The 12,629-nt window shown below is 49.0% G+C and overlaps 1 protein-coding gene across 1 annotated transcript in view; it reads right to left on the bottom strand.

Moving 5' to 3' along the window:
• LOC140203996 (uncharacterized) overlaps positions 1-12,190 on the bottom strand; it is a 53,226-nt gene extending 41,036 nt beyond the window's left edge. Inside the window, exons 1-2 of the mRNA XM_072270216.1 lie at positions 12,145-12,190; positions 8,209-10,020 (exon numbers count right to left, since the gene is read on the bottom strand). Of these exons, the coding sequence (XP_072126317.1) occupies positions 8,209-9,557 (1,349 nt within the window). The 5' untranslated portion in view covers positions 9,558-10,020; positions 12,145-12,190. The remainder of the gene's footprint in view (positions 1-8,208; positions 10,021-12,144) is intronic.
• Positions 12,191-12,629: the final 439 nt, after the last annotated feature.

Consider the following 12,629-nt stretch of genomic DNA (forward strand, 5'->3'; position numbering starts at 1 on the left):
TGGGGAAGAGGTGATCGAGATGCGGTAAGTGTGTGTGTGTGTGGGGGGGGGTGGTACACAGAATCGGGACTGAGGGTGGAGAGGCAGGGCTAAGCAGGCAAGGGAGAGACCAGAGAGAGGGTGATACAGTCCGGGGAGGGGGAACTGGAGTAACCCAGAGACGGGGGCGAGGGGGTGACATTGAAACAAGGTGGGAGGAAGAGACAGATGGACAGACAGGGGGAATGGGGAACCCAGACCTGCATGGATGAGGGAAGGAGAAGGTATGGGCGGAGGGGGGAAAGGTGAAAGAGGTATTGCAGAGATGGGCGGAGTGTGCAAGGAGGCGACCCATTTGCAAAGGAAGAAGTGAGTTTAAAGGGAGGAGGGGGAAAGGGCGTCCCATAGATGGCGGTGGGGGGGAATAGGGGGCAATCAAGAGACAGGCGCAATGGAAAGGGAAACCCAAAAATGGAATGGGGGAGTGACCCAGAGAGGTTGGGAAGGGGCAGCGCCAGTGGGGGGGGGGGGAGGGGCGTCGCAGAGGCGGTAGTAGCCGGAAGTGGCAAAAGAGATATGGGGCCGAGGAGCAAGAGCTGACCCAGGAATGAGGGGAGAGGCTGGGGGTAAGGGGGAAAGAAGCCGATCTGGAGAAGGAGAGGTGGGATGGGGAGATAAAGACAAGGTGAGAAGGGCTGTGGGAAGGAAGAAAGCGGGGTCTATCTGGAGAGGAGCAGCACAGAAACAGGGGTTGAGGTTCAAGAGTTTAATGTGAATTTTATTGTCAAGGTACGTGTACAGAATGTCATAGAATATCGCCCAGAGATTCATTTACTTGCGGGCGTTCACAGTAAGTACAAAGAAACACAACAGCACATAACAAAAGACTGCTTGTAACAAGGACGGACAAACAGCCAGTGTGCAAAATTGTGCAAGCGCAAAAAGAAAAACAAAAGAATAATAAATAAATAATACTGAGAACATGAGTTGTAAAGTTCATGAAAGAGAGTCCCGAGTTTGTGGGATCAGTCCAGTGCAAGGTGAGTGAAGTTATCTTCTCTGATTTCAGGAGCCTAATGATAATACTTGTTTTTTGAACCTGTGGGACCTTAGGTGGGAAGGGGCGACCCCCAGATAGGTTCGAGGTTTGGGGGGGGCGGTGCAGAAGGAAGTGGCCAATAGACTGCTGAGAGGAAGGAGTGTGGGGTACTGGACTCGGGGCAAGGGTACTGGACTCGGGGCAGGAAGGTGGGCTTGGAGACGGGTACTGAGGCTGGAGGGTCAACCCAGAGATACGGAGCTGAGGGAGAATGTGGATATGCAGAGACAGGTGGGGTGGATGAAGAGGGAGGGAGGACCTAGAGACAGGGAGACGGGAAAGAGTGACGACCCAGAGACGTGGGGCTGAGGGGGAAGAGAGTGACCCAGAGACGGGAGAAGGGGTGCTAGGGTACGGGGGAACGGTAGTGACCCAGAGCCTGGGGGTAAGAGGGCAAACTAGAGATAAGGAAAAGGGGGATAAAGAGAGATATAAGGGTTTGGGCCAGAGACAGTGAGGCGGGGGGGTGGGGGAGGGGTGTGACACAAAGACAGTGGGGGGGGGGGAGATAAGGGTGACCCGGGGATGGAAGGGGTGGTGTTGACCTAAAGGCGGAGAAACAGGATGAATGGGAGGGAGGCAGAAGAGGGTGAATCAAGAGATTGGAATAGGGGCCTGACCCAGAGTGTAAGGGAGAACCCTTAGGTGGGAGGGGTAACGTACTGAGGCAGAAAAGGGGGCAAATGAACAGTGATAGACCCAAAAGGGGAGTGGAGGGAGAGGGGTGATGGGGGAGGGGTGTGGACGGGGGAATGGAAGCTGGACGGTGAAGGGAGGGAATCAGAGATGGAGGGAAAGCTCAAAGACGAGAGGGGGAGAGAAAAGGGGGCGACTCAGAGATGAGCAGGGCGGATGAATGCGCAGACCCTCAGACAGATGGGAGGATGGCGTCTGGGGCGAGGCAGACAGAGGTGACAGGGCAGAAGTGGGCGAAGAGGTATGACTCAGAAATGAGGCGAACGGGGAGGTACACAGACACGGTGCAGACGTGCAGATCGGAGGCGTTTGGAAAGTGAAGTTGGGGGGGGGTGTCTGAGGGTACAATGGATGAGGTGCAGGGTCTCAGTGTGGAACAGGTTTCACTGGGTACCACTCAGATCCTGCGACTTCATTCATCGTTCTGCCTTCCTGGTTCCAGTTGCCTCCTCGTCACAATGCGTCTCCCAACCGCACACCCCTCCCCCTCCACTCACAGCAACCTTTCATGATCTTGCTCTAGTTTCCGGCCCCTAATGGTTCCCCACTCCGGCGTCAGGGCTGCAGGCGACAGACACTCGACCTGTCGCTGTAAAGACGCGGCGTCTCAAGAAGAGAGAATATATCAGCAACGACGCCACCCTCCAGCACGTCCCCTCCACCCTCAGATTTCTGAATGGTCCATGGATCTCACTATTCCTTTTTTGCACGATTTAGTTATTGAGATTGCCGATAATGTTGAAAAGAGCTGGAAACAAAGTGGTAAATTCCCCAATGCATCCCCCCACTCCCCAGCCGTGATGATTACGGGACGGGGAATATCCGAGATCGGTCCTTTAGTCTGCAAGGAGACATGCAGGGAAATCAGGGCCGTTGCTATGACAGCTGCAGCATGGCAAGGGTTAAGTTAGACCGCAGCTAAACTGAGCAAGGTGCTTGGACGAAATGCTCGCTTTGGACAGCACGGACACCAGGGACATAACCAGACCAAAACATGATAAAGGAAATGAAGGAGTGAGAAGCACACACTTCCCATCGGACAATAACTCTAACTAAAATTATGGTATAATTGCCCTTTTTTAACCGGACTGAATGCAAATAAAGGAGTAATTATCATGTCCTAGTGTTGGTTATTAACAGCTGTAAGAACGTATCATGATTGGGATTCGATGTATGCAAATAAGGAATTAGAAGCTTCACAAGATTTCAGTTGGTCAATATCGATATAAAAGTGACAACTCTGAGCTGAAGTTTCGGAACAGTTCTGTGACGGGGACTGGACTGTTGTCCTGGTGCACAAGTAAGTAAAGTTTGAGCGGGCGCAAGTTGTCAGAGACCAGGTGATCGGTGAGGTCACTTCACCCAGAGCGGTGACCGTTCGGAAACCGTCACTACAGGGACAGACTGAGGGGAGCGGCAGGGATGGATTGAAGGGGAAGCTGAGTGAACAGAGAGAGAGAGAAAAGAACATCAGTACAGGGTGATGGGACAGGAACACTGGCAGGGACCAGAGGGGCAGAATGGCCTCCCTACTGTAAATTGAGTGTGCTGCAAAATCATCAAGAGCCTTTAATACAAGAATTAAAATAGCCCTGATGTATTTATCACGGATCCACAATATTAAACACCGGTCCAATTAAAGGCTAATGTCATCAGAACAAACCACTTCCGAGCCCAGTGACCAGGGTTCAGTCCCAGGTGTGATGAACAGCAGCAGTAACTGCAGAATCTGACACCAACACTCACTTTCGGACTTGAAACTGGATTCAGTAAACCTAATGGTTAGAGATTCAACATGGATTATTCAAGCTGCCTCCCCTGTGTGAATTTGCTGGTGTTTCTGTCGGTGGGTGTGCGGGAAACCAGGTAAACCTCTCTGCTGAAACAGGACAGGTGTACTGTCTCTCAGTGTGGAACTCCCTATTGCCTTACAAGGTGAGATAACTGAGTGAATCCCTTCGCACACAAGCAGCAGGTGAACGGTCTCTCCCGCGTGTGAACTGACTGGTGTGTCTTCAGGTGGAATGAATCCTCGGTTGTGGCGAGATCTAGGCCTCGGCCGCGGGGTCGCCTCGGACACAGGCCTGGAGTGAGAGCAGGGAACTCTGCTGTTTTTTCCCCCTGAAATCCTAACTCTATGTGCTACGTACTGTGGGTAATGTGTTTTGCATTTGGCTGTATTCATATATGGTTGAATGATAAGCTGTTTATCCCATCCCACACACAGGGCAATGGAACAGCCTTTCTGCAGTGCGAACTCACTGATGGGTCTGCAGGCTGGATGAACGACTGAATCCCTTCCCACACTCAGAACAGGTAAATTATTTTTTTTCTTCTTCGTGCTGTGTGCGCTCTGATGTCTCGCCAGGTCAGACGATGCAGGGAATCAATCCCTTCCATACTTCAAGCAGTGAGCGTCTGATCTCTCACGAAGATCTGCTGATCGATTCTGGGGGCCTGGATTCATGGGTTTCAATGAGAAGTTAAAACAAAGAATATCATTTCAACCACAAAGCTGGGATGGGATGTGCATTTATTTCCTAACGATCCACAACTTATATACAGTGCTTCAAAGGAAATATCTGGTCACTCCTTCAATACCTCGAATAGCTGTGTCCTAAACCCCTCCCCCCCCCATACCCTCTGTATACCCATGACTGTGTCGCCACCCACAGCTCCAATCTGCTGATTAAATTTGCCAACGACATTACAGTGATTTGTCTAATCTCAAATAATAATGAGGCAGCCTACCGAGAAGAAGTCATCACCTGACACAGTGGCGTCAAGAAAACAACCTCACTGTCACAAAAACAAAGGAGCTGGTTGTGGACTACAGGAGAAATGGAGACAGTCTCACCCCTATTGACATCAATGGATCTGGGGTTGAGAGGGTAAACAGCTTTAAGTTCCTCGGCATCCACAGCATTGAGGATCTCACGTGGTCTGTGCATACTGGCCGTGTGGTGAAAAAGGCACAACAGCGCCTCTTTCACCTCAGACAGTTGAGGAAGTTTGGTATGGGCCCCCAAATCCTAAAAACTTTCTACAGGGGCACAACTGAGAGCATCCTGACTGGCTGCATCACTGCCTGGTATGGGAACTGTACCTCCCTCAATCACAAGACTCTGCAGAGAGTGGTGTGGACAGCCCAGCGCATCTGGAGATGTGAACTTCCCATGATTCAGGACATTTACAAAGACAGGTGTGTAAAAAGGGCCCGAAGGATCATTGGGGACCTGAGTCACCCCAACCACAAACTGTTCCAGCTACTACCCTCTGAGAAACTGTACCGCAGCATAAAAGCCAGGACCAACAGGCTCCGGGACAGCTTCTTCCACCAGGCCATCAGACTAATTCACACTGATACAATTGTATTTCCATGTTATATTGACTATCCTGTTGTACATACTATTTATTTTAAATTACTATAAAATGCACATTGCTCCCGAAGACAGACGTAAAGATTTTTACTCATGTATATGAAGGATGTAAGTAATAAAGTCAATTCAATTTAGAATTTATTTTATTCCTACATCCATTCCACAATGTGAGGGAGTAAAAAAACTCTAATGGCTTGTAGAAAGAAGCTGTCCTGTAGCTTGTTGGTTCTGCTATTTGTGAGGATATCTCCAGGCTGGTTCACCACTGCACTGAACACGTGTCCCAGATCTCCTTGCTACAATTTGTGTACTAACTATTTACATCAAGGGTTCCCAACCTGTTTTGCCATGGACTCCTACCATTAACTGAGGGGTCCATGAACCTCAGGGTGGGAACCCCTGATTTGATGCTGTCTAGTATCTCCAAAGACTGAAGAAATTCAAATGCTGCTGAACTAACGTTCACAACAGAACTGCTGTGTTCTCGTGTCTGATATTGCCTTACTCAAATCAGTTGTCTTTTCTACCCCGACTAAAATGTCGATGGGTGAAGGACAGCACTTCAGATGAGAGTTTTAGCCTCTGGTGGGCCCTGACATCACACTGTTACAGTGAGTCTCCACACAAAATATCAAATTCTCATCTTCTCTCTCGTCATAGTTTAGGCATCTGGGCTCAGCATCAAAATCCCTGCCTCCCTACCGGTCTGTAACATAGTGGGTCAAGCAGTTGTCATTTGGCTCAGCGTATCTCTGTTCATTTCTAGAGCTAAACAGTTCTGGGCTTTCTCACTGCCCTACCAGGAGCACATAGTATTTATGTGGCTGCTCTTGGAGCCTTTCTGATCACTATGACCCCGAGGTGATTGACAATGGTGAACTCAGTCATGGTAACGCCAAGCGAAGGTGATCAGACTTTCTCATTGGAGATTATTAAGCTGAGCAACTCTGTGGTCTGAATGCTACAGGTCACTTGTTACCCAAGACAGATGTATCCGTTATTATTGTACACTCAGACAGAATAGAGGGAACAATGGCCCCGCTTGGTAGTTGAGTCCAGAACCAGATAACGTTCAACAAAGATGATCTGCTAAAGAACTAAAAGTGACAAAATAAATGTATTTTTCCCATACAGCTCTAATTGACATTTTAATTCGCTGCAGGTCAGACCCGGTTCTTTCTTTTAGTCCCCAGTCTCAACTATTCCCGTTATCTACTGAGATATGGACATCAGCAGGGTCTGGATATCAGACCTGATCTCAGTGTTCCACTTTGATTGGTAGAAACTTGCTTATCTACTTGTCTGAAAGTTACACAATAAATTCATCATGTGAGATAAACTTGGATCTTGATATCTGGTCCGAGACCAAAATCCTTAGATTTTGATAGCAAGGTATCAGCTGGAGACCCACTGCAGCCATTCCTTCCGCTTGCCATTCCACTCATGCCCTGCAGACTGGCGTGCAAAGCTGTGGTCAAGTCTGCTCCTGTACCCACATTCCAACACGAACCAAGAACTAGGCTGTTCATGACAGTCCCAGCGATACACATGCGCCCCAAAAACTGCGCGGGCACTGTTACTCAGCAGCAGAAAATTCCCCAGGGCTTTCTGCAAATTGTGGGGCAGCACAATTTGGTAAATGGGTGTTCGGAGCTTGGAGTAATTCTCCCTCATTCCAGATGACCCACCCCTACCTGCTGCCAATCGTCCGGAGATCTTTGCCCACTGAATGCATTGGCACCTTTCGGTACAACTTTGGACTCCTGGCACCTGCAAATTCCATTCACTGTGACAGCCAATTCTGATGCTCGGGGGTTTCTGGGTAAGAACAGTCCCATTGAAAGTGTTTACATGCACACCACCTCCTACCAAATGCCAGTCAATATTTTTATAAGAACCCAGCGTGCAGTTTAACACAGCAAGCGCCCACATGCAACATACTCAATATCAACAGTCAATGAAACTTTTTTCCTCTCAATCAGCCTCCAAATGTCGAAACTCTGTCATTCGTTGCCACAACCAGCCCCACCCCCTCCCCACTCTGATTCCCTGTTCCTCATCTTATGCTCTTACCCCTACCACTGTGCACTGCCCCAAACCCTGCCCTGTGCTGACCTGGCTGCATTAAACATCCAGCTAATGGTTCCCCATTGTGCGTCAGACTTCAGAGGACTGTGGCAAATCGTAACAACCAGCTGTGGGAGACGCCGGCCTGTGGAAGCAGTGAAAATGACCCGTATTGTTTAAAAAAGCCGGGAATATGGGGGTTAATAACCAATGTCGTTCTCCCTCAGCCCAGATATTTGAGGGACGAAGAACATGTCAGACGTAACTGCAGAGAGCTCATCTTCATCAGTCTGCAGAAAACTCAAGGGACACCTCTTCACTCACAAACTGGTGACTATCTCATAGTCATAGTCATAGCAGGGGAAATTGGTTTTGATTACAGTTGCACCATAAATAATTAAATAGTAATAAAACCATAACTAATTAAATAGAAATATGTAAATTATGCCAGGAAATAAGCCCAGGACCAGCCTGTTGGCTCAGGGTGTCTGACTCTCCAAGGGAGGAGTTGTAAAGTTTGATGGCCACAGGCAGGAATGACTTCCTATGACGCTCTGTGTTGCATCTCGGTGGAACGAGTCTCTGGCTGAATGTGCAAACTGGTGACTATCTCACCAGAGGGAAAGGGACAGGAGAACATCAGGAATGGATTAGAAGGACAGTCGTGGAACAGAAACAAGGGCAGAGCCCAGATGCGTGAGTTCACTCTCTACTGTGTACCGGGTGTGGTGGAGATTCGCTGAGACAGAGTTTCAAATAGAACTGATTTATTTGTCAAAATCACAATGTTAAACTCCAGTAACAGTGAACAATAGCTGAAGAAACTCCTCTCTTGCCCAGCGACCAGATCTGGGTGGGATGGGAAGCAGCAATCATTACAGTCTGACACAGTCACTTTTGATCGCCTCTGAATTCAGCAGCCATGATGGTTCATTATCCAGCATCCTGCTCACCGAAACACTTTCTCCAGGTTGAACTCGCCAGTGCTTCACAAGGTGGGAGAGCTGAGTGCATTCCTTCCCACATTCAGTGCAGATGAATGGGCTCTCCCCAGTGTGAACTTGCTGGTGTGTCTGCAGCTGAGATGAGTGAGTAAATCCCTTCCCACAGTCTGAGCAGGTGAACGGCATTGCCCAGGTGTGAACTAACTGGTGTGCCATTAGGTCAGTTGACCGAGTGAATCCCTTCCCACAGACTGAGCAGGTGAACGGCCTCTCCCCAGTGTGAACTGACTGGTGTGCCTGTAGGTGGGACGACCGAGTGAATCCCTTCCCACATTCAGAGCAAATGAATGGCCTTTCCCCAGTGTGAACTGACTGGTGTGTCTGTAGGTGAGACGACCGAGTGAATTGTTTCCCACACTCTGAGCAGGTGAACGGCCTCTCCCCAGTGTGAACTCTCTGATGTACCTTCAGTTGAGATGACTGAGTAAATCCCTTCCCACAGTCTGAGCAGGTGAATGGCCTCTCCCCAGTGTGAACTGACTGGTGTGTCTGCAGGTGGGATGACTGAGTGAAACCCTTCCCACATTCAGTGCAGATGTACGGCCTCTCCCCAGTGTGAACTCGCTGGTGTGTCAACAGATCTGATGACCGAGTAAATCTCTTCCCACAAACGGAACAGATAAATGGTCTCTCCCCAGTGTGAACTCGCTGGTGTCTCTGCAGGTGAGATGGGTGGGTAAATGCCTTCCCACACTCTAAGCAGGTGAACGGCCTCTCCCCAGTGTGAACTCGCTGATGTATCTTCAGTTGAGATGACTGAGTGAATCCCTTCCCACAGTCTGAGCAGGTGAATGGTCTCTCCCCAGTGTGAACTCGCTGGTGTGTCAGCAGATCAGATGACCGAGTGAATCCCTTCCCACAATCAGAGCAGACGTATGGCCTCTCACCAGTGTGAAATCGCACGTGTGTCAGCAGATCAGATGACCGAGTGAAGCTCTTCCCACAGACAGAACAGATAAATGGCCTCTCCCCAGTGTGAACTCGCAGGTGTGCCTGTAGGTGAGATGGGTGGGTAAATGCCTTCCCACAGTCTGAGCAGGAGAACGGTCTCTCTCCAGTGTGAACTCGCTGATGTCTCTGTAGGTGAGCTGCCTGAGTGAATCCCTTCCCACACTCAGAGCAGGTGAATGGTCTCTCCCCAGTGTGAACTAACTTGTGTGTCTGAAGGTAAGATGACCGGGTGAATCCCTTCCCACATTCAGAGCAAATGTACGGTCTCTCCCCAGTGTGAACTCGCTGGTGTCTCTGCAGTTCAGAAAAACGAATATATGCTCTCCCACAGTCTGAGCAGGTGAATGGCCTCTCCTCAGAGTGAACTCGCTGGTGTCTCATTGCCCAGGATGAATTCGTAAATCCCTCCCACTCTCAGAGCAGGTGAATTGCCTCTCCACAATCTAAACTCACTGGTGTGTTGGTGAGTGGGCTGAGTGAGTGAATCCTTTCCCTCAGAGAGCTGACGAATGATATCTGCCTGCTGTCAGTTCTCTGGGGTGTTCACCAAGTCAGATGACAGACGTAGTGAATTCCTCGCATGATCAATGCAGATGAAGAACTGATCTCTGGTGAGCAAATGCCGGGTGATCTCAGCACCCCGGTTCCAGTGGCTTTCACTGAATTAAAATGGAAAACTTCACATTAAGATAAATCACTTTTTCATCTCCGAGGATCGACAATGAAAGTTTTGGTGTTGCAAAGAAAATGTCTGCTCACTCCTTAAATGTCTGGTCAAGCACAGCAGAACTGACGTGTTGTTGTGTTTGAGATTCCGGCACACAAATCCTTTGCTGTTTCCAACCTGTAAAAAGATTTACAAAAGACATCAGTGGGTGAAGGACAGCTTTTGAGATGAGGTAATTTCACTGTCCCTCTTAGCCTTTGAGGAATTGCTTTGACCACTTAATTGCTTTTTAGGAGCCATTTTTACACAGAAACAAAGGGTGCACACAACACAAGGAGCGAACGAGCGAGACGCGAGGTGAACAACGAGTGCTGGGGAGAGACTTCTAGCATTTTTTTTTTCAAATGCAGCATTTTCGATCTGCGGTTGGTCAAATCTGTGGATTCGGAATCTGCGGATACGGAGGGCCGACTGTACTCTGATCTCTCACCATTCTGGTGACTGACGGTGAAGAACTCATCGGTGTCAAAGCCAATGAATGTGAAGGGGAGGGTATTGGTCTTTCTCACTGGAGATGGTAAACACTTTTGTGATGTGAAAGCTGCAGGTCACTGGTTACCCAGGATAAAGGTGTTTGATGTCACTATGCAGCCAGAGAGGGGAATGGTGAAAAGGAAGTTTTCATGGGGACTGGCATGGACGGAAGACTGGCTGATTGGCAGGAGGTAAAGATTGGGAATAAAGAGAGCCATTTCTGGTTGGCTGTCAGTGACTGGTGGTGATCTGCTGGGGTCAGTCTTAATGCTGCTTCTTTTCACGTTATATGTCAATGATTTGGATGAAGGAATTGATGGCTTTTTCTGCCATGTTTGCAGCCAACACAAAGGTAGGTGGAGGGGGTCGGTAGGGTTCAGATAGCAAGGAGTCTGCAGAAAGACTTTGGCAGATGGGCAAGGAAGTGGCAGATGGAATATATTGTCGGGAAATGTAATGTTCGGCACCTTGTAGAAGGAATAAAGGGGTGGACCATTTTCTAAAACTGGGAGAACATTTAAAAAAAATCAGAGTTACAAGAGGACTTGAGAATCCTCGTGCAGGATTCCCAAAAGGTTAATTTGCAGGTTGAACCAGTGGAGAGGAAGACAAATGTAAAAACTAGCACCCATTTTTGGAGTACTGGAATATAAATCAAAAATATAAAGTTTAGTGCCTTTATAAAGCATTGGTCAGAGCACCCGGAGTATTGTGAGTAGCTTTGGGTCCCTTGTCCAGGAAAAGATGTGCTGGCCTTGGAGAGTGCCAGAGGAGGTTCACGAGAATCATTCCAGGAATGAAAGAGTTAATATATGAGGATCATTTCATCACTCTGGGCCTGTACACGCTGGCGTTCAGAAGAATGAGGGGGATCTCACTGAAACCTATCGACTATTAAACAATATTAAATATCTAGATAGCGTGGATGTGGAGAGTATGTTATCTATATGGAGGTAGTCTGGCACCAGAGGGTACAGACTCAAAATAGAGGGGCGTCCGTTTAGAACAGAGCTGAGTTTCTTTAGCCAGCGAGTAGTGAATGTGTGGAATCCATTGCCACAGATGGCTGTGGAGGCCAAATCACTGGGTACATTTAAAACAGAGGCTGATATGTTCTTGGTTAGTCAGGGCATCAAAGTTTACAGGGAGAAGGCAGGGGAATGGGATTGAGGGCGATAATCAATTAGCCATGATGGAATTTCCGAGCCGAGTGGCCTATGTCTAATGGTGTTGTGTTCTTAAGGGTAAAAAGACCCAGAACAACAGGCGGAAGAACAAAGGTGATTTTCTAAAGAACTAAAACTGGCGTAACGATTCTCTCTTTTTGCTCTGTCACAGTAACTCACATTTTCAGTGACTAAAACGGACTTCAGCTGCGATTAACCCGGAACTCTATTTTTGTTCCGAGTTGGATTTATCTCGCCAGAGCTCGGCAGAGTCCGTTCCCATCCCCTCCGCCAGCGCTTCCTGAGACTGGCGGGGAAAGCGCTGGAAGTGTCACGCGTGTCCGCGACACGTCAACAACGAGATGCCGGTCTGTCACGGTCCCAGCAGCGCGCATGCGTCGCTGAAATGGCGCCAGCACCTTCGCTCATCAGGCCAAAATTCCCCGGGGCCCGGGTGCGGCGCATGGGGGTGAGGAAGGGGAAACAACCGGGACTACCCGAGGTGCGGAGCCGCGGTATGTCCACAGCTCGCAGCAATTGTCCCTCAATCGGGGTTGCGGGCCCCCTGATATAAGACACCCACCCAGAGACCAGCTCCTACCTGCCACCGATCAGTCAGACCCTTGTGTCCACGCGACGCATGCGCGATTTCCCGGAAAACCGGAAATCTTCACGCCTGCGCATTTGATCGGTGGGTTACCATAGGCGAATTCTGACGCGCGGAGATCTCTGGGTAGACAAGGCACCATTCAAAGACGAGGAAAGCGCCGATTTCCCCCTGCTTCATGCTTCAAAACTAGTCATTGTCTTTATGTGGAATACTCAGCAGCTACTTTAATGCAGCATGCTCACACAAACAATATACTCAATATCAACAAACATTCCGTGTGTCAAAAGTCAAAGTCCAACCCACTTACAAATGCAGATATAAAACACAAAGACAGTCTGTAGTCGCTGGAAATATAGAACATCATACACAAATTGCTGGAGGAACTCAGCAGGTCAGGCTGCATGTACGCGGAGGAATAAACAGTTGGGGCTTCATGCCAAAGCCCTTCATCAGTCACCAGCATGGTGAAGAGTCTC

Source organism: Mobula birostris, chromosome 10, assembly GCF_030028105.1.
Source record: "Mobula birostris isolate sMobBir1 chromosome 10, sMobBir1.hap1, whole genome shotgun sequence".
NCBI lineage: Eukaryota > Metazoa > Chordata > Chondrichthyes > Myliobatiformes > Myliobatidae > Mobula > Mobula birostris.